Raw genomic sequence first — 23,647 nt, 5'->3', positions numbered from 1 at the left:
ATCAGGGGTGCGGGGGGCTGCCTTAATCTACATCCCTGTCTTTGGCACCCGGGGAACAGTGGACACATTGTTTTGCAATAAAGGTCTACAGTAGACTAAACAGCACTCTGGGGTAGTACCATGGTGTAGCCAGAAGACAGCTAATTCCGTTCTCCTGTGGGTACACTGACTTAAATACAAAACCTAGGAGGATCATGGTTCTCAGCCCGCATGTTGTCCACCCAATTAAAAGATCACAGAATTGATCTAGTACTGAAAGCATGCACTACAATTAGCTAGCACTGCAGTGTATAAAATGTGGTGAGTAGTTGACTCAAAGAGAAAAACAGTAGTTGAACAGTTTTGAACAAATTTAATTATACGAAAATTTAGGAGAAGCAAGAGGGAGAGAGAGCTAGCTATATTTTTGGTTGTATTTGTTTCATGTTCACTTAGTGAATGCAGCTAGCTAATTTAGCCTACTCAAACACTCGACTCAAACAGAGAGGGGTGCTATGTTAGCTAGCTGGCCAAGGCTATCCAACACTGGAACTCTTCCAAGTCAAGGTAAGCTTTTGGTTTTGTTAATTTATTGCCTGCCGGTGTAACTGCTAAACTGCTTGCTGTACACTGTACTGCATGATTGTCTTACTAACAATCAGAATTAGTTTTTCCCCACAAAATGGCTTTATTACAGACAGAAATAAGCCTCAGTTTCATCAGCTGTCCAGGTGGCTGGTCTCAGACGATCCCGTAGGTGAAGAAGCCGGATATGGAGGTCCTGGGTTGAAGTGGTTACACGTGGCCTGCTGTTGTGAGGCCGGATGAGACATCTATGGCATTGTGATGTGTGACAAAACTGCACATTTTAGAGTGGCCTTTTATTGTCCTCAGCACAAGGTGCACCTTGTGTAATGATCATGCTGTTTAATCAGCTTCTTGATATGCAACACATGTCAGGTGGATGGAGTATCTTGGCAAAGAGAAATTCTCACTAACAAACTTCTGCACAAAAGTTCTTTAAAATTTTAATGAAAATGTCTGGGATGTTTTATTTCCGCTCATGAAACATGGGATCGACATATGTTGCGCTTATATTTTTGTTCAGTATAGTTTGTTGAAAACATGTCATCTAAACCTGTAGTTTTTGTTGCTAAACGTTTAGCAACAAAACCCACCTATCTGAGAATGTCGAATTATGTGAGGCTTATTTGATCAAATGCAAGTTTTGTAATGTTTAGGCCGTTAACGTGACAATATGTAACTTTTTGGGCGATCTGCCAAATTCACATATAAATGTGAGTTATAGATCTTTCATTCCCGTTGAAAGCAAGTCTAAGAAGCGGTAGATCTGTTCCATGTGTGTTATTTCTATGCTTCCCGTTCTGAAGTTTCATTTTTTCATCTTTAACTTTTCCCAGCGCATCTTTACTCAACAAACGCATCCCAACAAAAAGTAATTCATTATCATTCACAGATGTATCCTCTGCTTTCCTTTTTTTGTTCTAGTTTTTGACACTGCTGTTGTCCATTTAGGACATTCATCTTCACCAACTTCGCTAGAAGCACCGCTTGATTCAAACTCTTCTTCTTCTGTGGCTTTTACGGCAGACTACAACCACAAAATGTGCATTACTGCCACCAACTGGACTGGGTTGAAAAAAAAGCTAAAAATAACAATCTAACTTAATCCACCTAAAATAAAACAATAAACACCACATTGACAAAACATAAACCCCAAAACTCCCACGTATTCCTTCAAATCTATATATCTCCCTTCTCAGGCTATATGACCTCAGAGGGTGGTACGGCTTGTGACAATACTCCATGCAACTCCTCCGCAGATAATTATTTCAGTCCCAGGAACCGTTCTGCCGCACCCACAATGATATCTATTTTCATGGAATTCAAACTCACATCTACTACAGTCACAAACGCTCTAGACAACATGAAAACATCCTAACCACCTATGCTAGGGCGAGTAAAATGGTCAGAGTGAGGTGTTCTTTCATTTGTATCTGGAAGTAACTAGCCAATTTTGGTCAGTTAGCTTGCTTGACTACCGTTGTTGTGAGGTCAGAACGCTCGGATCAACCCTACTCATCGACCATAGCTTCCAACGTGTGCTCTGAGCGCACTATGTGAGAGAATCTGCGAATCGGCATCCAAAACGTTTGTTTGTGACGCAGATCGGGGTTTGCGATCTCTATTTCAATCAGATCCTGCGTTGACACCAGTCAGGGTGGCTTGAGTCCGTTAGGTAACCGAGAAGTTGGTGTCAAGTTAATACTTTTAGCTAGTAATATAAATGGTTTGAGATTCACTACTTGTTACTTACACCAAAGAAAGATGGGGAACCGTGTCCCTCGTGAGGATTACGAATGGGTTTATACAGATCAGCCACACGCAGACAGGAGGAAAGACATTTTGGGTGAGTATTTCCTTTCTCCTCATTGACCGCAATAGAAGCTAACATTAGCTTGTCAGTTTGTATTGCTGGTCATTAATTATTTCACTTGTTAGCCATAAGTGTTCCTCTTGTCTTTCATTAAAGCTGGCTGCTAACTAGCTAAAGTTGGCTAGCTAACTAACTATGATCCCCTTTCAGATATGCTATGTAACTAGTAGTTGCTCACTGCAGCCACGGATTAATATATAATTATCTAGCTAATGATAGATGGCTAGTTTCCTTGTGAGGCAGGCAGGGAGAGGAGAGTTGGATAGCATCTGATCTAATTGCAACCATTGCTGTTGTTACCTACACTATTCGTCATCTAGCTAGCTAGCCAGACCAATTATTATGTAAATCGATTCTACAGGAACCCCTCTTTATACTTATATCGTCCATTATAAAGGTATGACTCAGTACATAGGCGGGAGGCGCGCCAGTACAGTAGATGGCCGTAATGCACCATACCATTGGATTAAACAAGCAGTTGTTTAATTTCATAATGATGCTCCAGTGCACAAATGCAAACACCTCACACAACCAACATCAGATAATATTTAATCATATATATGGTAATGGCTATAATGTGAAATACAGAATCCCACACCAACCACTGATAAATCAAATCAAATTTGATTTGTCACATACACATGGTTAGCGGATGTTAATGCGAGTGTAGCGAAATGCTTGTGCTTCTAGTTCGACAATGCAGTAATAACCAACTAGTAATCTAACCTAACAATTTCACAACTACCTTATACACACAAGTGTAAAGGATGAAGAATATGTACATACAAATATCAATGAGTGATGGTACAAGACGGCATAGGCAAGATGCAGTAGATGGTATCGAGTACAGTATATACATATGAGATGAGTAATGTATGTAAACATATAAAAGTGGCATTGTTTAAAGTGGCTAGTGATACATGTATTACATAAAGATGGCAAGATGCAGTAGATGTTAGAGTACAGCATATACATATGAGATGAGTAATGTAGGGTATGTAAACATTATATTAAGTGACATTGTTTAAAGTGGTTCTTGATACATTTTTTACATACATTTTTCCATTATTAAAGTGGCTGGAGTTGAGTCAGTATGTTGGCAGCAGCCACTCAATGTTAGTGGTGCCTGTTTAACAGTCTGATGGCCTTGAGATAGAAGCTGTTTTTCAGTCTCTCGGTTCCTGCTTTGATGCTCCTGTACTGACCTCGCCTTCTGAATGAGGTCAGTACAGTGGGGTGAACAGGCAGTGGCTCGGGTGGTTGTTGTCCTTGATTATCTTTATGGCCTGGGACATCGGGTGGTGTAGGTGTCCTGGAGGGCAGGTAGTTTGCCCCCGGTGATGTGTTGTGCAGACCTCACTACCCCCTGGAGAGCCTTACGATTGTGGGCGGAGCAGTTTCCGTACCAGGCGGTGATACAGCCCTACAGGATGCTCTCGATTGTGCATCTGTAAAAGTTTGTGAGTGCTTTTGGTGACGAGCCAAATTTCTTCAGCCTCTTGAGGTTGAAGAGGCGCTGCTGCGCCTTCTTCACCACGCTGTCTGTGTGGGTGGACCAAGTCAGTTTGTCCGTGATGTGTACGCCGAGGAACATAAAACTTACTACCCTCTCCACTACTGTTCCGTCGATGTGGATAGGGGGGTGCTCCCTCTTCTTTTTCCTGAAGTCTACGATCATCTCCTTTGTTTTGTTGACATTGAGTATGAGGTTATATTCTTGGCACCACACTCCGAGGGCCCTCACCACCTCCCTGTAGGCCGTCTCGTCGCTGTTGGGAATCAAGCCTACCACTGTAGTGTCGTCTGCAAACTTGATGATTGAGTTGGAGGCGTGCATGGCCACGCAGTCATGGGTGAACAGGGAGTACAGGAGAGGGCTCAGAACGCACCCTTGTGGGGCCCCAGTGTTGAGGATCAGAGGCCGTGGCCATGCACGCCTCCATCAGCGTGTGGTTGCGATTGCGTCGTCTGTGGACCTATTGGGGCGGTAAGCAAATTGGAGTGGGTCTAGGGTGTTAGGTAGGGTGGAGGTGATATGGTCCTTGACTCGTCTCTCAAAGCACTTCATGATGACGGAAGTGAGTGCTACGGGGCGGTAGTCGTTTAGCTCAGTTACCTTAGCTTTCTTGGGAACAGGAACAATGGTGGCCCTCTTGAAGCATGTGGGAACAGCAGACTGGGATAAGGATTGATTGAATATGTCCGTAAACACATCAGCCAACTGCTCTGCGCAAGCTTTGAGGATGCGGCTGGGGATGCCGTCTGGGCCTACAGCCTTGCGAGGGTTAACACGTTTAATGTTTTACTCACGTCGGCTGCAGTAAAGGTGAGTCCACAGGTTTGGTAACGGGCCGTGTCAGTGGCACTGTATTGTCCTCAAAGTGAGCAAAGAAGTTGTTTAGTCTGTCAGGGAGCAAGACTTCCTGGTCCGCAACGGGGCTGGTTTTCTTTTTGTAATCCGTGATTGACTGTAGACCCTGCCACATACCTCTTGTGTCTGAGCCGTTGAATTGCGACTCTACTTTGTCTCTATACTGATGCTTAGCTTGTTTGATTGCCTTGCGGAGGGAATAGCTACACTGTTTGTATTCGGTCATGTTTCCGGTCACCTTGCCCTGGTTAAAAGCAGTGGTTCGCGCTTTCAGTTTCGGGCGAATGCTGTCATCAATCCACGGTTTCTGGTTTGGAAATGTTTTAATCGTTGCTGTGGGTACGACATCGCTGATGCACTTGCTAATAAACTCGCTCACCGACTCAGCGTATTCGTCAATGTTTGACGCAATGCGGAACATATCCCAATCCACGTGATCGAAGCAATCTTGAAGCGTGGAATCAGATTGGTCGGACCAGCGTTGAACAGACCCGAGTGCGGGAGCTTCCTGTTTTAGTCTCTTACTATAGGCAGTGAGCAACAAAATGGAGTCGTTGTCAGCTTTTCCGATAAACCCCACAAGAAGAGGGGGGTGGGGAACAACGTTAGCTAGCTATAGCTAGTACACACCGGGGTAGAGCGTCCTTCGCTCCCACTGGTCGGGCACTGGTTTCCCACCTGTCAAGCACGGTTTTCTCCGGTACACAGTGGGTGGGAGGCGGGGGCGAAGTACACTCTACCTCAGTGTGTACTAGCTAGCAAGGGGCGACCGGTCGACGGTGTCCTTGCAAGTGGTTTCATATTATGACAGAGATGAAAATATCCTTTAAAAGTGGGGAGGATCTAATGACGCAACAACAAACATGGGTTGTTAATATGACTAGGATTGTATCTTTGGCTGCTGGATAATGAAAGAAAGTTGAGAACATGAGAGAGATACTGGTTTCAATGGCATATGAGGAAGTGTTTATAAAAGAATCCCCTTAACATTCCTACGGTTGGAACATGTTCAATAAAATTACAATGATGACAATTATGTTTATGGTTAAATGGTTTCAAAGGTGGGTGATGTAAGGCAATGGCCCTTCTCTCCTATCTGAACGAACAGTGCCTCAAGTACAGTGCATTTGGAAAGTATTCAGACCCCTTGACTTTTTCCACATTTTGTTATGTTACAGCCTTATTCTAAAATTGATTCAATTGTTTTTTTCCCCCTCATCTACACACAATACCCCACAATAATGACGAAGCGAAGACAGGGTTAGACATTTTTGCAAAAATGTAAAACAGATACCTTATTACATAAGTAACCAGGCCTTTATGAAACTCATACGTAACATTTTTTTCAGCGGAAACACTGACGTGTGTAATATCCGAATTCAGCACAAGTTGAAAGTTTAGGTTTGAAAAATGGTGATGAGGATAATATTTTAAAAATAATAGTTACATCTGAAAAGTTAGTGACCACGAGATGGAAAGCACCATGCCAAAGTTTAACTGCTTCGTTCTTTAACTACGATTTTAGTTTTTTCTGAGTGACTCGTTAATTTCAGTCTCCTTTTGACCTGCTGGTGTCATGGAAATATTCAGTCAATAATATTTCTCAAATATTGGATCTTGTGAGTTCAAATAGACTTTATTACAAAGTAACAGAAGCTGAGCTGGTTCATGAAGCAACTCCCTTTCCAGCCTTGGCAAACACTTTTTATATAGGTTTCATCCTTACGTCACACACATAGTAACTCCTCTTTATGATAACGATTCATCCCTTCTGGAATTTAGCCACCATTATCTTTTTGACTTGCACTAATTTTAGCTTGGTTTCCCATTAGGGCTTAGAAACATTATGCCATAGCAATGGTACAAAAATAAACAGACATGCCCACTCCCAAGACAGGTGCATGTCTAATGGTGCCTAATGACCTAGACACACACAGAGTGCACTTATTTTACTCTAAGATGTCACACATGTGCTGGAAAATTCCCAATACTGGTCGCTATGAATCCTATATAACAGGATTGATACACGCTTCTCCGGCTCAGCCAATAGTGTGCAATTGCGTTCCGCAATTCGGGGTGTTCCTTCATTTAGGCATTCAGTAGAGTTCGACATCTTCATGGTTGTGACACACTTTATTTTAAATTTTTATGTGGGACAAAAGGGAAATAAAACTGAGTTTTCGCACCCACCTCCCGGAGTCCTCCTTGCTTGCTAGCAGGAGCGACACCGATATTCCGTGTCCTTCACTCTCACCTGCCGAACACCTGTCCTCACCGTCATTAACCTTTCTAGGGTATGTGGGATGCTAGTGTCCCATCTGGCCAACATCCAGTGAGATTGCAGAGCGCCAAATTCAAATACAGAAATACTCATTATAAAAATTCAGAAAACAAAACATATTTTACATAGGTTTAAATATTAACTTCTTGTGAATCCAACCACGGTGTCAGATTAAAAAAATGCTTTATGGTGAAAGCATACCGTACGATTATTTGAGAACATAGCCCAGTTGACAAGTTATTAAACAGTAACCAGCCAAGCAGAAGCATTACAAAACTCAGAAATAGAGATAAAATTAATCCCTTACCTTTGATGATCTTCATATGGTGGCACTCAGAAGACATTCATTTCCTCAATAAATGTTCCTTTTGTTTGATAAAGTCTCTTTATATCCAAAAACCTCAGTTTTGTTTGCACGTTTCCTTCAGTAATCTACAGGCTCAAATGCAGTCAAAACAGGCAGACAAAAAATCCAAATTGTATCCGTAAAGTTCATAGAAACATGTCAAACAATGTTTATATTCAATCCTCGGGTTGTTTTTAGCCTAAATGATCTATAATATTTCAACCGGACAATAACGTCGTCAATATAAAAGGTAAACAAGAAATGCACTCTCTCGGGATTGCGCATGAAAAAGCTCTGTGACACGTCAGGGTCCACTCATTCAGACTGGTCTTACTCCCTCATTTATAAGAATACAAGCCTGAAACAATTTCTAAAGACTGTTGACATCTAGTGGAAGGCATAGGAATGTCAAATTGAGTCCTAAGTCACTCGATACTGTAATGGCATTGAATAGAAAACTACAAAACCAATCAAAAACGACTTCCTGAATGTATTTTTCTCCGGTTTTTGCCTGCCAAATCAGTTCTGTTATACTCAGACACTATTTTAACAGTTTTGGAAACTTGTGTTTTCTATCCAAATCTACCAGTTATATGCATATCATATCTTCTGGGCCCGAGTAGCAGACGGTTTAATTTGGGCATGCTTTTCATCCAAAATTCCGAATGCTGCCTCCTACCCTAGAGGTCAACAGAACTGCGGGGAAACGGTTCCCGACAGGCAGGGCAAAAGACAATTATATACCGGTCGCACCAGCCTACCGCTAGCACACCAGGCGGGAGGCTGCGACACTGTGCTAGCTTGCTAGATAGCAAGCACACGGTGTTGCTCCCACCTCTAGTGTACCGAAGGAAACCGTGCCCAACAGGCGGGGGCGGAGGAAACTGTCTACCGGTCCAATGCCAAGGATTTTTTATAACGAACCCAAGATAGGCTCTGGTCTGGCATTTCCAATGGGAGCAAATTAATCATAGTGTGTAGAGCAAGCAAGAGGTGTGCAGAGCCAAGCTCAAGCTAGTGAGGTCTGATTGGCACGTTCTAGCATTTATTTGCATATTTCTGTTAGGGCACGCCTACTCTGAAGTGTGAATGTACAATTTGCCCTTGTACACCTAAAAAATAAAAATAACTTTGGCAAAGGGTAAAGTCTTAAAAATGCACTCCACTGTTTTTTACGGATTCTAGCTTTGGAAACAGTGTATGGAGATCAAATATTTAATCGATGAGAAAATTAGCAGAATGTCGACCAACATCCATTTCTCTCCAGCCTTCTCCCACTGCTGGCCACATCTCATTGCGAGCATACACCGCGGGGCTTAGAGGTACCCAGCTTCATTGCTCCAGACCACCACAAGGGGGAGAGAGCACTCGTTATGCATTTGGGTCCCAAGGTTTTTATGACCAATCATATCGAGTGATTCCAAGGATGAATTTGACGCTAGCCACCTGTCCCTGGTGGTTTTCAACAAAGTTGGCTGACAAAACATTACGGGGGAAGCAAATGTAATTGTCATATTTTTTTGTTGAAGTTAATTTACGAAAACTTTCTAAATCGCAATTAACTGACTAGCTAATATTAGCCAGCTAGCAGGTGTTATGACACTGACATTGTAATTCGTGTTTGTTTTAGGGACTCCTGAGAACCAGAAAAACAGACTGTCGTCTTGGGAAACAGTAGATTTAGAGAATCTAGCTAGCTAAAGCATTTACTGCAAATTGAATGTACAATTGTGTAAGCTTGCCTTGCAATGCAGCTGAAGTAACATAGCTAGCTAACTATTTACTTATTGTGTAGTGAAGGATAAAAATAACTATGGCTGTGTAGCTAGCTACAGTATGTAGCCAATCTGTGTAAAACGTTAAGTTCTGAACTAATATTCATACCAATCTATGATCCTCAGCTATCATAGTTGTATCACCTTCAAGTCTGAATGGCATTAATGAGATCCCCACATTGTAGCCTGTACATTGAATATGTTCACTGATCATGTACTCTTCCTTGGCAAATAAAGGTGTGGTTCAGGTAGGAATCTGAGACATTATTTTTTAGTCATATCCAATAACAGGTGTATCAAACTCCATTCTTTGAATGATGCTGTGTTTGCATGTACACTTCAAAAAAACTATGCATATCTAACCCTTCATCTGCGTTAATCTGAGGACACAGGATAGTATTTCAATGAGATACTTAATTTCAACCAGTGGAGAATGTGAAACGCTTTATTGAAAGGAGTTCATTATCCAGGTGTTATAAATAGAAGTTCAATCTGTACTTCAATGCACATATGGCGTGCATTATAAAATGTAGAAGAAAGATGAGTTGGGGAGAGAGGTATAGAAGACAGAAAGGGAAAGAGGTACGAACAGAGGCAGACAGCATACGATTAATGAATTAGTGCTACCCGAATATTCTCTCAGTTCATCACCAGCCTTGTGCCCCCAGTTGGACCGAAGATTATCTTCAGAGCGGGTGAGGTGGCTGATGGGACTGGCTTCCTCTCTCACATCAAAACATACCTGCAGATGAGGCAGTTGTTTTTCAATGTAAAGCACCTCTTTAATAATGCTTCCTGTTGACCTCATGTTGTGCCCTCTGTCAGCCAGTTCAGATGAGGGAGGGGTTCACCGACACAGCTGATATAACCTAGAGGGTTTAGGGAGAAGGGGGAGAGGGATGAATTAAGTGTGTGTGTGTGGTCTCACTTGGTGTCCACACTGTGGTTAGAGTACTTTATGCTGAAAAACAGACACATGCAGACAAACAATAGACGATAATGTCATTATTAGGCATAAATACCACTTGAAGCTTGATGACTTGATCATTTGAATCAGCTGTGTAGTGATAAGGCAAAAACAATGTGCACAGGTGTTTGGAGCATTCTGATATGCCACAGCTGGTGAGGTGTCAGGTTTGCCTCTAAGTACAGAGGGTGATTATTCTGCAGATCTACCCGCAGACGAGGTAGGAACACATATCCCACATAGAAGAAGTGGATAGAATTCGACAGGTCAAGGTATCCTTCTTCCTCCAAACTGTGCATGCATGTGAAACAGGTTCCATGTACAACAAGACAGGAAGAGAGGAAAAAGAACACCGAACAGTTTAATTACCTCTGATTATGGACTCTTTTCCCAGCAATAAAGCCACGGCCTGATCCTCAGACAGTGAACATCTGGCATATCTACATTTTCGACCCCTTGATCAGCTCGCACTCTGAAAGTAAAGAAAATAGCTTATTTTTTTGTAGATATGAAAACAATAACTGAGATGACTGTTCAATCTAAAGCAGCAATGTAATTTTCAGGATACGTCAATACAGCACAAAGCTTAACACCAGACTGGTATTGTGGTTGTTCATTAGGGGATGATGGGGAAATATGCAATATGTATACAAAATAATATACTTACCAGTTGTATCTTAAAGCATTGGAATTAAAAGTGAAATGTTTAACCTATTAACCTGCTTCATTATGTATGTATTACCAGTTGAAGAAACACTCCAGTTTCATACATTGAAAATTTGTCTAGGAATGAAAAAGTTCACTTTTTAGATTTGATGGAGACATACATCTTAGTACCTTGTCAATTTATGATTTGTATCAATGTGGACGAGAGACGGGTGCAGAGTATTTTTGCCGAGCAATGTAACGAAGCTCGATCATTCTGGTAAGGATACCTGCACCATCTACACGCTGCAAAGACTCTTTGCCATTTTACACAATGGGCCATTGCTCTGAGACTTCCTTTGACCATTCTAAAGCCCCCATGGGGCATCGCTGACTTTCTGGTATAACTCATCTGACATATCAGAATAGCATTCCCTGACAGACAACCGTCACACTGTCATGAAATATGATTATATATATTGACTATGAAACAACTAGGACATGGCCTGCTTATGAGTTGCCATGAAAGAAAGTTAGATTAATTCAACTGAAAATGACGAGAACAGGCATTCGTAGCTAAATGCTTTAATTGCATGATTTGTCATTCTACGGTATGTATGTAATATAGTACAATGTTATGAACCGACACTGAATCGTAGGAGCTATGTAAAAGTTGGACGGAAGAACACCCAGTGCTGCTTACCTGAGATGCCATCATTGCACAGTCCTTAGGTGTCCACTATGACTTCCTTTTTGTCTGAAAGAAAGGCTGAACAGTATTGGTTGTAGCCAAACAGACTCAAAAAATGGCCAAATGGAGGGTGCTTGATAGCAAAATTTAATTAGAGTTCTGTTTTCAAATAAATTGGGGAATAAAATGCAAGTTTTGCGCTCTATTACAAAATATTTGATTGCAAATATTAACTATAGGCTCTTAACTACCCAACGTTTGACTGTCATTCTTAGCTTAGCTAAATGGTTTAGTCGGAGTGCGTCCTCAATGGACATTCGGGTGCTTTCGTAAATTCGCTCTGGCCATCTACTCTGATTTCAGCGCACTCTCGTCTGAGTGCAGAATAATTCATTTTACGAGCTCTGAATATGGCCCGTTGAATATGGCCGGTGTCAGTTGTCACGAACCGGCTCAAAGCCCATAACAAAAGGGAGATGACGTGGAGATAAGGAGTAACAAAACATTTATTAAATAAAGTAAACTAAGTACAATATACAATGGTGTGTGTGTGTGTGTGTAAGTGAGTGTTTTGCATGCATGAATGTGATCATGCAGGGTGTTGAAAGGTGCCAAAGCAAACAACCAAAAACCACCAAGATACACAAAATCTGTAAAGGTGTCTGCGTGGAGAGAGTCTCTTCCATGAATGGGGAAGTGGTGTATTTATCCTGGGACACACCGGGCCCAGGTGTTTCCCATGTAGCTGACGACCCTCCCAACTCCGCCCACCGGCATCCTAATAAAGAAACAAGAACAAAGAGAGAATACGACAGACAGAGTGGGAGGGTCGTCACACAGTAAACATCGGCAAAAAAAAGCATAATTAAATTGTTTCCAGCAGCACAGTTACAGTCACCAACGCTTTGGTTTACACAAACTGCCTAACCAGCTCTGCTAGGGCGAGTAAAATGGTCAGAGTGGTCTCATTTGTGTCTGGAAGTAGCTAGCAAAATAGCCAACGTTAGCTTGGGTGCTTAACTGCCTCGGCCCGAACGTCCAATGTGCGCTCCGGGAGCAAAACGGTCTGAATTTAACCAAGGGTTTTGTGTTTTTTATGGAATAAAAACACCATAATATTTATTAAGCAAGTACCAGTCAAAAGTTTGGACACCTACTCATTCCAGGATTTTTCTATATTTTTACTTTTTTCTACATTGTAGAATAATAGTGAAGACATCACAACTATGAAATAACACACATGGAATCAGTTAAGAACTCATTCTTATTTACAAGGACATCCTACTCCTTCCTCCCCATTGGGGGATTGAACCCCGGTCTCCCGCGCGTCTGCAATATGGAAGACTATCAAATGATTCTCAAAGATACCATCTGGTGTTCAAACTAGCTATAACTTGCAGTAACAGGAAAAAATGGCTGAGAATTAAATGACGTGCCACAGAATGCTGCGTCAGCATGCAAGGTGTGCCGCAGTATGACGCAACATTTAAAGGAGGAACCACTGTAGCTAGTTTGATAGTTTGCGTCACTGTGCTAGCACTCGGTCTCACTCCCGCCTGCTGTGTACCGGAGTTCTGCTTAGGACTAGCCAGCTAAGCTAGCACACAGTGTCCTTCGCTCCTGCCTGCCGAACACCTGCCGTCGTTAACAGACCTGCAGGAAAAGTGAGCCCGACAGGCGGGGGCAAAAGGCACTATTTACCGGTGTACAACTAGCTAGCTACCGTTGTCACCGCTTCTTCTGTGGGGCTTATTGGCGGCTGGCATCCACCGTTATTGTGCATTAATGCCACCTACTGTACTGGAGCTCACCCGCCTGGAAATATAAGGAGGGGTTCCTGCAGATAAAGGGAATGCCCACATGCAGGAACGCCCAAATTGCGGATCGCAATTGCACACTTCTCGGCTCAGCAGCTCCAATGAGACATGCTCCGACCAACAACTGTCTGTTATATATGCACAAAGGAAAGTAGATCACGCTGCAGGCAGCATGGAGGAGAACAATATGTTTAGAACTGATAATTCATTGTAAGAATGAATGCTATAAGAATGAATGCTATAAGAATGAATGCTATAAATTGAATGTTATAATGGACACATGGGGGGATACAGTTCACAAACTATATTGTGCTTATCACCCTCACGGCAGTCGAGCAATGCATTTCGCCAAGAGTTGTGCACGATCTAGTCCGATTGCGGCCACACCTAGACCTCGTTTCAAATGCATCAAGAAATAATCTTATTTGTATGCCTAGCAATCAACACGTTTACAAGCATCAGTCACAAAATGACAGCTCCAGATTTTTAACAAGCGCATTCGCGAAAAAAGCACTGTTGTTGCAGCAATGTGTACCTAACCATTAACATCAACGCCTTTCTTAAAATCAATACACAAGTATATATTTTTAAACCTGCATATTTAGTTAATATTGCCTGCTAACATTAATTTATTTTAACTGGGGAACTTGTGTCACTTCTCTTGCGTTCTGTGCAACAGAGTCAGGGTATATGCAGCAGTTTGGGCAGCCTGGCTCGTTGCGAACTGTGTGAAGACTATTTCTTCCTAACAAAGACAGCCAACTTCACCAAACGGGGAATGATTTAACAAAAGCGCATTTGTGAAAAAAGCACAATCGTCGCACGAATATACCTATCCATAAACATCAATGCCTTTCTTAAAATCAATACACAGAAGTATATATTTTTAAACCTGCATATTTAATTAAAAGAAATTCATGTTAGCAGGCAATATTAAACTAGGGAAATTGTCACTTGCGTTCATTGCACGCATAGTCAGCGTATATGCAACAATTTGGGCAGCCTGGCTCGTTGCAAACTAATTTGCCAGAATTTTACGTAATTATGACATAACATTGAAGGTTGTGCAATGTAATTTAGATTTATGGATAACACCCGTTAGATAAAATACGGAACACTTTCCCCACCCTGTGAAGTTCATCATAACTTATTTCAGCTGTAGCCTAATCAACTGCATCCGGAATAAACTGCATGTGGAACGACCACACAACATATCATCGTGTGACTCTGAAGTTTACTTCAATATGATGGTTATTACAGTATATAAATATTTGCGCATTTACACCACTATTTCTCGCTAACCTATTCACCTGACCACTTCTTGGGAATTCACAATTCCTCTGGGGAGAGAGAATCTGCGAGAAATCTGAGTAGTCTCCAAGAGAAAACAGAGCCATTTTTGCAAAATATTTACCATAGGGCTATTTCTGACAGTTCCCGGGAAACCAAGTTTTGTTTTCACTTCTGGAGTAATGATTATGAAGTCTGCTTTACCTGTTCACCTGACCAGATCTGGGAATTCACAATTCCTCCAGGGTGAGAGAATGTGTGAGAAATTTGAGGAATCTCCAAGACAAAACAGAGCCACCTTTACAAAATATTTACCTTAGGGCTATTTCTGCCAGTGCTGGGAAACAGTTTCATTTTCACTTCTAGGAAATCATGCTGTGCTTTTATTCATATTTCAAGAGTGCTTAGGTTTGTATTGTTGTATTACTTACTGAGAAGGCAAAGCCATAAGGATTGCAGTTAATATATTGGACAACAACACTGATAAACCCTAAAATACATCACCAGACTGCAATACTAGCCAGTATCCACCCCGTCTCAACAGTAGTAACTAGCAGTGTCCCTCTGTGCCTCCTGGTGCTGCTGTACAGTCGTGGCCAAAAGTTTTGAGAATGACACAAATATTAATTTTCACAGTCTGCTGCCTCAGTTTGGATGATGGCAATTTGCATATACTCTAGAATGTTATGAAGAGTGATCAGATGAATTGCAAAGTCCCTCTTTGCCATGCAAATGAACTGAATCCCCAAAAACATTTCCACTGCATTTCAGCCCTGCCACAAAAGGACCAGCTGACATCATGTCAGTGATTCTCTCGTTAACACAGGTGTGAGTGTTGACAAGGACAAGGTTGGAGATCGCTCTGTCATGCTGATGGAGTTCGAATAACAGACTGGAAGCTTCAAAAGGAGGGTGGTGCTTGGAATCATTGTTCTTCCTCTGTCAACCATGGTTACCTGGAAGGAAGGAAATGCGTGCCGTCATCATTGCTTTGCACAAAAAGGGCTTCACAGGCAAGGATATTGCTGCCAGTAAGATTGCAGCTAAATCAACCATTTATCGGATCACCAAGAACTTCAAGGAGAGCGGTTCAATTGTTGTGAAGAAGGCTTCAGGGCGCCCAAGAAAGTCCAGCAAGCACCAGGACCGTCTCCTAAAGTTGATTCAGCTGCGGGATCGGGGCACCCTTGCTCAGGAATGGCAGCAGGCAGGTGTGAGTGCATCTGCACACACAGTAAGGCTAAGACTTTTGTAGGATGGCCTGGTGTCAAGAAGGGCAGCACAGAAGCCGCTTCTCTCCAGGAAAAACATCAGGGACAGACTGAGATTCTAGAAAAAGTACAGGGATTGGACAGCTGAGGACTGGGGTAAAGTCATTTTCTCTGATGAATCCCCTTTCCAATTGTTTGGGGCATCCAGAAAAAAGCTTGTCCAGAGAAGACAAGGTGAGCGCTACCATCAGTTCTGTGTCATGCCTACAGTAAAGCATCCCGAGACCATTCATGTGTGGGGTTGCTTCTCAGCCAAGGGAGTGGGCTCACTCACAATTTTGCCTAAGAACACAGCCATGAATAAAGAATGGTACCAACACATCCCCAGAGAGCAACTTCTCCTAACCATCCAGGAACAGTTTGGTGACTAACAATGCCTTTTCCAGCATGATAGAGCACCTTGCCATAAGGCAAAAGTGATAACTAAGTGGCTCGGGGAACAAAACATCAATATTTTGGGTCCATGGCCAGGAAACTCCCCAGACCTTAATCCCATTGAGAACTTGTGGTCATTCCTCAAGAGGTGGGTGGACACACAAACCCACAAATTCTGACAAACTCCCAGCATTGATTATGCATGAATGTGGCCCAGAAGTTAATTGACAGCATGCCAGGGCGGATTGCAGAGGTCTTGAAAAAGAAGGGTCAACACTGCAAATATTGACTCTTTGCATCAACTTCATGTAATTGTCAATAAAAGCCTTTGACACTTATGAAATGCTTGTAATTATACTTCAGTATTCCATAGTAACATCTGACAAAACTATCTAAAGACACTGAAGCAGCAAACTTTGTGGAAATGAATATTTGTGTAATTCTCAAAACCTTTGGTTACGACTACTCCCATAGCTTACAAGTTATTCAGACAGGATAAGATTCCTTTGTCACTAACCAGGTTTCCATCCAAACTTTTAATGCGAGGGATGTACATGTCAGATAGAAAAATGTCACGACAGGCCTGATGGAAACAGCACATTTGTCGGTAAACTTCACAAATGTCGACAAAACAAAATATACTACAAAAGGTGGGCTCTTTGTCTGTAAAATGAATTAAGCCAACTTTATAATAATTACTCCAGACATCACTCCAAAATCTAACTATTGATTTGATCACTCCACAAAGTGATAAGTTGTGCAATTGGATGGAAGTGCTGGACTATTGTCAGCTATAGCCACCTTCCACCTGATTTATTTTTCCCCCCTCTGTCAGCCTTTATCATCCTTATATATCAGTAGCATTGATGAAACTAACCAAAGTGTGTTACGCTGTGATAGGACAGAAAGCCAACAACTTCAATTGTTGAGTATGATTTGGTTATAACAGTGCCTTGATAAACCACCCACTCCCATGGTTAGAAAGGCGAATGGTCATTAGTCAAGAAGCAGTCAGTGAGTCGCAGGCTAAACAGTCTGTCCACATGAGTCCTGTCTGTCCACACATCCATTACAAGTAACACAGTAAACTCAAGGTCAACATGGCCTGGTTTTCACTTTCTAGCTTATAGCCTAGTTTAATAAATCCCTGTGATTTTAATATAGGCCTACACACACACAATAATCAAAACTTCTGCCCACTGCAGGTGCTACTAACACTTAAACAAACGTTTTAAAGTAGACCACTACAAGCTGGTAATGTTGTATGGGACCCAGCAATTGTGAGTGGATCAGGCTATATCACTATGTGCATTGTTACAATTGACTGTTCCACCTACCTGATAAAGGTTTCCCTATTCCTTTGTACACCCCCATGTTTGTGTGTCCAAAACATGTTTTTTATTTTATTATTTCTCCCCAATTTTGATCTTGCCTCATTGCTGTACCTCCCCAATGGCCTTGTAGGCGAAGCGTGAGTCATGCATCCTCCGAAACATGACCCGCCAACACCCACTTGCGTAACCTGTAAGCCAGCCGCACCAACGTGTCGGCGGAAACACCATTCAACTGACGACCGAGGTCAGCCTTCAGGCGCCCAGCCCACCACAAGGAGTCGCCAGATCGCGAGGAGCCAAGTAAAGCCCCCCCTGGCCAAACCCTTCCCTAACCCAGATGACGCTGGGCCAATTGTGCGCCGCCCTATGGGACTCCCGATCAAGGCAGGTTGTGATACAGCCTGGGATCAAACCCGAGTCTGTAGTGATGCCTCTAGCACTGCGATGCAGTGCCTTAGATCGCTGCGCCACTCGGGAGGCCCCGTCCAAAACTTTTCTAACTGGTTTGGAAGAGAGGGTGGTAAGTTCCACATTTCACCCATTCTCCATCGGCTGAGAAATCAAGGTGGTAATAAGGATGACTTTTTTTTTTGTTTTTTTTTTGTGTTGCTTACCTTAACCCATATTGGTGAAATTCTAGTTAGGTGGTACATAACCTGATAGGCCTGCATCAACATCAACCAACTTACAAGACTTTGATACTAGCAGAGAGGCATTTCATTATTTTGATACTGTGTGATAACTTTGATCATGCTGTAGGCCAAACCATCTTCTTTGATTTTGTCACTCATTGGCTGGGCCCTAGTGGACCTAGGCCTAACCTGAAACCACCCTTTGTGCACATTAGGTTACTTTTTAGTCAGGAGAGATTTAAGATAAGTTCTCAAGGTGACATGACATTGTCACAAAATGTAAATTGTGACTTGCAGACAGATTTATTTGCAAATGGAGGGTGGATTTGGTAATCTTATTTGCATTGCCCTTATTCTTTAAAAGTACATGAATCATTGTGGTCTCTCGTCCTGCTGTGGCTGCCAGTCAAATAAGATACCAGTATAATTTAGTGCTGTTTTGAATGGCAATTGCCAGACTATTCCTGCAGGCACTTTTTTATCAATGGTGTTTGTGGTTGACAGTTTGGTACCTCTGGGCCTGACTGAGCTTTTTAAGGGACCATTTGACAGAAGTAGCAATGATGCAAAACTCTAGGGCTTGAGGGCTTGCAAACAGTTACAAATTGTAGGAAATGGCTGATAGTCTTTATATTATGATTGTAACAATTTAAAGTTATGAATTAGAATGACATGACGTAAGGAGTTGTGTATCAGTGTTTTTTTGATTAGTGCTTTGTCAAATAAGTAGGCAACGTTTAAAAAATAAATTAACCAAAATGGTATTCTTTCTCTTCTCTAACAGCAAAGTACCCAGAAATAAAGACCCTAATGGGGCCTGATCCCAGGCTGAAGTGGATTGTTTGCATGATGGTACTCATCCAGTTTTTAGCATTCTATCTGGTCAAAGACCTAGACTGGAAATGGGTTTTGTTCTGGACTTATGCCTTTGGCAGCTGTATCAACCACTCCATGACCCTGGCCATCCATGAGATCTCCCACAACACAGCGTTTGGCAACAGCAGGGCCATGTGGAACCGCTGGTTCGCCATGTTTGCCAACCTGCCCATCGGGCTGCCGTATTCTGCCTCCTTTAAGCGCTACCACCTGGACCACCACCGCTACCTGGGAGGAGATGGCGTGGACGTGGACATCCCCACTGAATTTGAGGGCTGGTTCTTCTGCACACGCTTCCGTAAGTTTGTCTGGATCATCCTCCAGCCTCTGTTCTACGCCATCCGCCCTCTCTGCATCAACCCCAAGCCCATCACCAGGCTGGAGGTGGCCAACGTGGCTGTGCAGCTGTCCTTCAATGTGGCCCTCTACTGGCTGTTTGGAGCCAAGCCTGTGGTCTACATGATGGCAGGTTCCTTGCTGGGAATGGGCCTGCACCCCATCTCTGGACACTTCATCGCTGAGCACTACATGTTCCTCAAGGGCCATGAGACGTACTCATACTATGGCTCCCTCAACCTGCTCACCTTCAACGTGGGCTACCACAACGAGCACCACGACTTCCCCAGCATCCCAGGACGTAGGCTACCTCTGGTACGGTATAGCTGTTGAAAACATTGGGGCTTTATGGAGAGGAAAGACATGTTATCGAACCAATTTTAGCATTCTAACTGTTAAATAAACAATAGGCAATTGGTATTTGGGGGCAGGGGCAGTAGTTGTAATTGTCTTAGTGACAGTTCCATAGCTCCTTTAATGTAATGAAGTGCTTAGTAATCAACTTTTATTTGTATACAGCTTACATTTGCAGCCAGAAGTGCATGGTGAAACAGGTTAAGTAATAAAAAAAAGGGTAATAAAAATAAGGACACCTGTAAAACAACCATATTCCTCCAAATATGTTTAGGCAGACTGTTCCAACGTCTAGGCTCAGCAGAAAAGCATTTGACTTCACCAGACCCAGGGAGACTTTAACCTCTAGCTCTACTTCATTGCACATTCTATGTTTGGAGATGTAAATGATTTAAAAGATTACCATTGTACAAAGAACGTCTAGCCTATATGTTGGTTTGTCGGGAAAACTGTTGCAGTGAGTATTCTTCTGATTCAGGACGCTGCAATTTTGCTTTGATTGGAACTTAGAGAAACACTTGACGATGCAATATGCATAAATCGCCCCACTATTTCCTTGTTGCAAAGAATTCTAATAGTTTTCCTAATTTCAGTTTGTGACAAAACAAGCAGTCATTGTGTAGAGAATCCCTGTACCATCTAAATCACTGAAATATATTTTATATAACCAAAAATATTGTATTTTCAGCTGTTTAAAGCAGCTGTACAAAACCGAAAGTAAAAGATGCAAAAACTACACTTAAGAATGGGCAGCATAGAAATAGCACAGACAGAACAAATGTACCTAATTAGACTTGCTTTCATTGAGAATGACAGCTCTAGAACTCAATTTATGTGGATTTTGTCTAGTCGACCCAAAAAGGTACATATTGCAGCTTTATGCTGAAGACACTTTTTTTTCTCCCTTCACCTAGGTGAAGAAAATCGCATCGGAGTACTACGATGACCTGCCCCAGTACACATCATGGGTGAAGGTCCTGTATGACTTCATTATGGATGACCGGCTCAGCCCCTACTCTCGTGTGAAGAGGAGGCTAAAGGGAGATGTCAAGCTGGAGTAAATCCTTCCCCTCCCTCTCTCTTACTCTTAACAAAAAAACTGAAGTAAATTGACACCAGCCCCAATTAACCACCAAGACTTAACAGCTTTTGCATATTAATAGACATTTGAACAGAATGTGTAGTGTCTGTGGACAGTATGTGTGACATGTATGTGTTAATGTTTTCCTCCTCAGGAACAACTGAAAGGGGTGAGGGAACATGGTTATCTAGTCTTCTCTAGCAGAATTACAACCATTACTGCTTGCATTCCAATTAGTCCTTATTACACAAGCTTGTCATTTCTCCTATTTGTTTTTCCTGAAAAGCCCATTTATTGCAGTTGTGGTCATTTTAGAAACCTATTAGAGGGATGACTGCAAGTCTGAATATTTTTCTATTCACAAATTTGGATTTTTAATTTATATGAAGAATTTAACTCTAGATTACTTAGGAGTTCAGCATCAGTTGCTGAATGTGTTGAATATTTGAGATCCTGTTTGTATAGTTTATTTTATGATCAGTTTTATTTAATCTCTTTGAAAGAGGTGTAGCAATATACAACCATATCTTATTGTGAAAAAGTTTTATTGGAAAGGGTGGAGGATACTCTTGCACCAGTTAGAAGATCAGGCCACCTAAACAGTTTTTTTTCTGCTTTGGGGGGGGTGAGAAGCCTAGCTTATCACTTCTCTTACGTGTCTACTGAGGCGAGTTGCAAATTCCATGCTAGAAATGTTATGTTCTCATTTCACTCGTAAAATATTGAGTTCTGTCCTTTCTTGTAGACTACTACACTTACCATATCACAGTGTGAGTAGAATGAACATATTGGCTAAAGTTGAGCTTATTTTAGCTCTTTTTAGATCGGAGGGCCATTTTGTATTGTACTTGCCAACAACCCCTGTTCAATAGCTGATTGTCGGAATCAGTTATTGCTCCAATTTTACATTTAATTTGGCACACTGGGGAGAATGGCATTAGATCAAACATTCATTTGTTTTGTTTAATTTATGTTTGCCCTTTTATGGAAAGACAATGTGGCCTTATGTGTAAATGACTGTAATGCAGATGCTGCGTTCATATCTTGTCAGATGGTGGAAATACAAAAGGACTAGCCTATAGCTTATGTATGCTCTGAACACCAAGGGTTCTCCTTTTATAGAAACTCTAAATGCACATAAAATCTACTGAATGTTATAGCAAATTTAGTTTTTAGACAATGAGTCTTTCAACAATCACTATTCTGACAGTCTCTTATGGAAACCCAATCAAAGGCCAAATTAATTGAAACCAAATCTAGGTAAGAGTAACTCTTAAGTCTGTCTTTTGTTCCATGTACTGTATGATTGTTGTTACAATTCCACTAGATTCTGAAAGTCTTGATTATTTCCAATTGTGTCCTTAACATTTGCAATGACGTAAGTAGCCTAATTTGTGAGAAAGACAAAATGGCAAATTTTAAGATGATTGACCTCAAGAACCAGGCCACACCCTTAGTCACTGAGTTTGAAAGCCTCTCAAATATGTCACTTTAAAGTAGCTACCACTGAGGGAGAGAAAGCCAATTGGTGTATCACATAGCCAAACCATGATGTGGATAGATATTGTCCAAAGTGGATTGGAAACTTGCTGACATTGGTGCTGAATCACAAATTGACCCTTATACTCTCCATGTAGACCTGGAATGGTAATAGTTCCATCTTGCCCTCTGATAGGCGTGGAGGGAGATTGGCCATATCGAATAGACCTACACTTATCCAATCTATTACAGATTTACCTAGGGTTGATTTGCGATTCAGGGGGCCTCTGAAACAAGGTAGAGGGGTTGTTGGTTACATCTACATCAGTATTAAACAAACTGAACTCATGCTAAGGGTGAAAGAATGTTTATATTCTCAACTCAAACATTTTAATTTGGAATATTCTGCAGCAATAGTCATGATTACATAACTGCATCCAATATGATTTTATTAAACTAACTGACCTGGTTTTGTCTCATCCTTTTTGATGGTTAACTATAAGGTCCTGTCATAAAATGGAATAGCAGGTCAGATCTATTGGGTATAGGCTAGAGCTGTACTGGTAATTGCATTAAGGCTGGGGTTGGGTAGGTTACTTTTATGTAATCCGTTAGTTACCTGTCACGTGTAATCATTAATGTAACAGATTACCCAAACTAACAATCTGATTACATTGTTACTTTGACTACTTTAAGGCATTAGAAGAAAAAAGTCCTCACCAGGGTCTTGGCCTGACTGCAGTTCGGTGTCAACTGAGACACGGATGAATCCCAGTTTCAACTGTACCGGGCAGATGGCGGACCGCATGTATGGCATTGTGTGGACAAGTGGTTTGCTGTTGTGAACAGAGTGCCCCATGATAGCATTGGGGCTGATATAGCAGCAAAGGGGGGGGGGGGGCATCTCCATATTAATGCCCAGGATTTTGGAATGAGATGTTCAACAAACAGGATCTCTAGCTACAAAATTGTACAAATCTCTTGGTAAAGTGACAACTCCAAGCACGCGCAGATTCAATATCTTAAGTATTTTTGATTCACAGCAGGATATTCACTCGTAAATGGACTTATTCCAATTATTCTGAAAATAAATTATACTTGCAGATCTCATTGAATGTATTCATGTCAAGTTACGTTTGCAACCGTTAAATCTCACACTACAAACTTGCAAAATTAAATGACACATTTGAAGAATCGTACTTGCAACCACATCTCAATGTGCGACCGCAACATTCAAACTCAAGTCATTATAATCCCATATCAATGAGAACAAATTGTAATCAAATCAT

General features: G+C 41.8%; 1 protein-coding gene across 1 annotated transcript; it reads left to right on the top strand.

The window, feature by feature from the left end:
* The first annotated feature begins 1,637 nt into the window (after positions 1-1,637).
* On the top strand, positions 1,638-22,837 carry LOC110528376 (sphingolipid delta(4)-desaturase DES1). The gene is made up of 3 exons (XM_021610399.3): positions 1,638-2,410; positions 19,017-19,759; positions 20,713-22,837. The coding sequence occupies exons 1-3, from the start codon at positions 2,329-2,331 to the stop codon at positions 20,857-20,859; spliced, it is 972 nt and encodes a 323-aa protein (XP_021466074.1). The 5' UTR covers positions 1,638-2,328; the 3' UTR covers positions 20,860-22,837.
* The last annotated feature ends 810 nt before the right edge of the window (positions 22,838-23,647 follow it).

Source organism: Oncorhynchus mykiss, chromosome 1 (assembly GCF_057628025.1).
Source record: "Oncorhynchus mykiss isolate SJ-2025 chromosome 1, ASM5762802v1, whole genome shotgun sequence".
NCBI classification, from domain to species: domain Eukaryota; kingdom Metazoa; phylum Chordata; class Actinopteri; order Salmoniformes; family Salmonidae; genus Oncorhynchus; species Oncorhynchus mykiss.
The sequence above is the reverse complement of the archived record's forward strand: the minus strand, read 5'-3'. Positions and strand labels throughout refer to the sequence as shown.

Excerpts from the sequence above, each read along its gene's own strand:
- LOC110528376 (XM_021610399.3), top strand. The coding sequence starts at position 2,329 with ATGGGGAACCGTGTCCCTCGTGAGGATTACGAATGGGTTTATACAGAT. Across the intron at positions 2,411-19,016 it reads CAGGAGGAAAGACATTTTGG|CAAAGTACCCAGAAATAAAG; the intron begins GTGAGTATTTCC and ends CTTCTCTAACAG. Across the intron at positions 19,760-20,712 it reads CAGGACGTAGGCTACCTCTG|GTGAAGAAAATCGCATCGGA; the intron begins GTACGGTATAGC and ends CCCTTCACCTAG.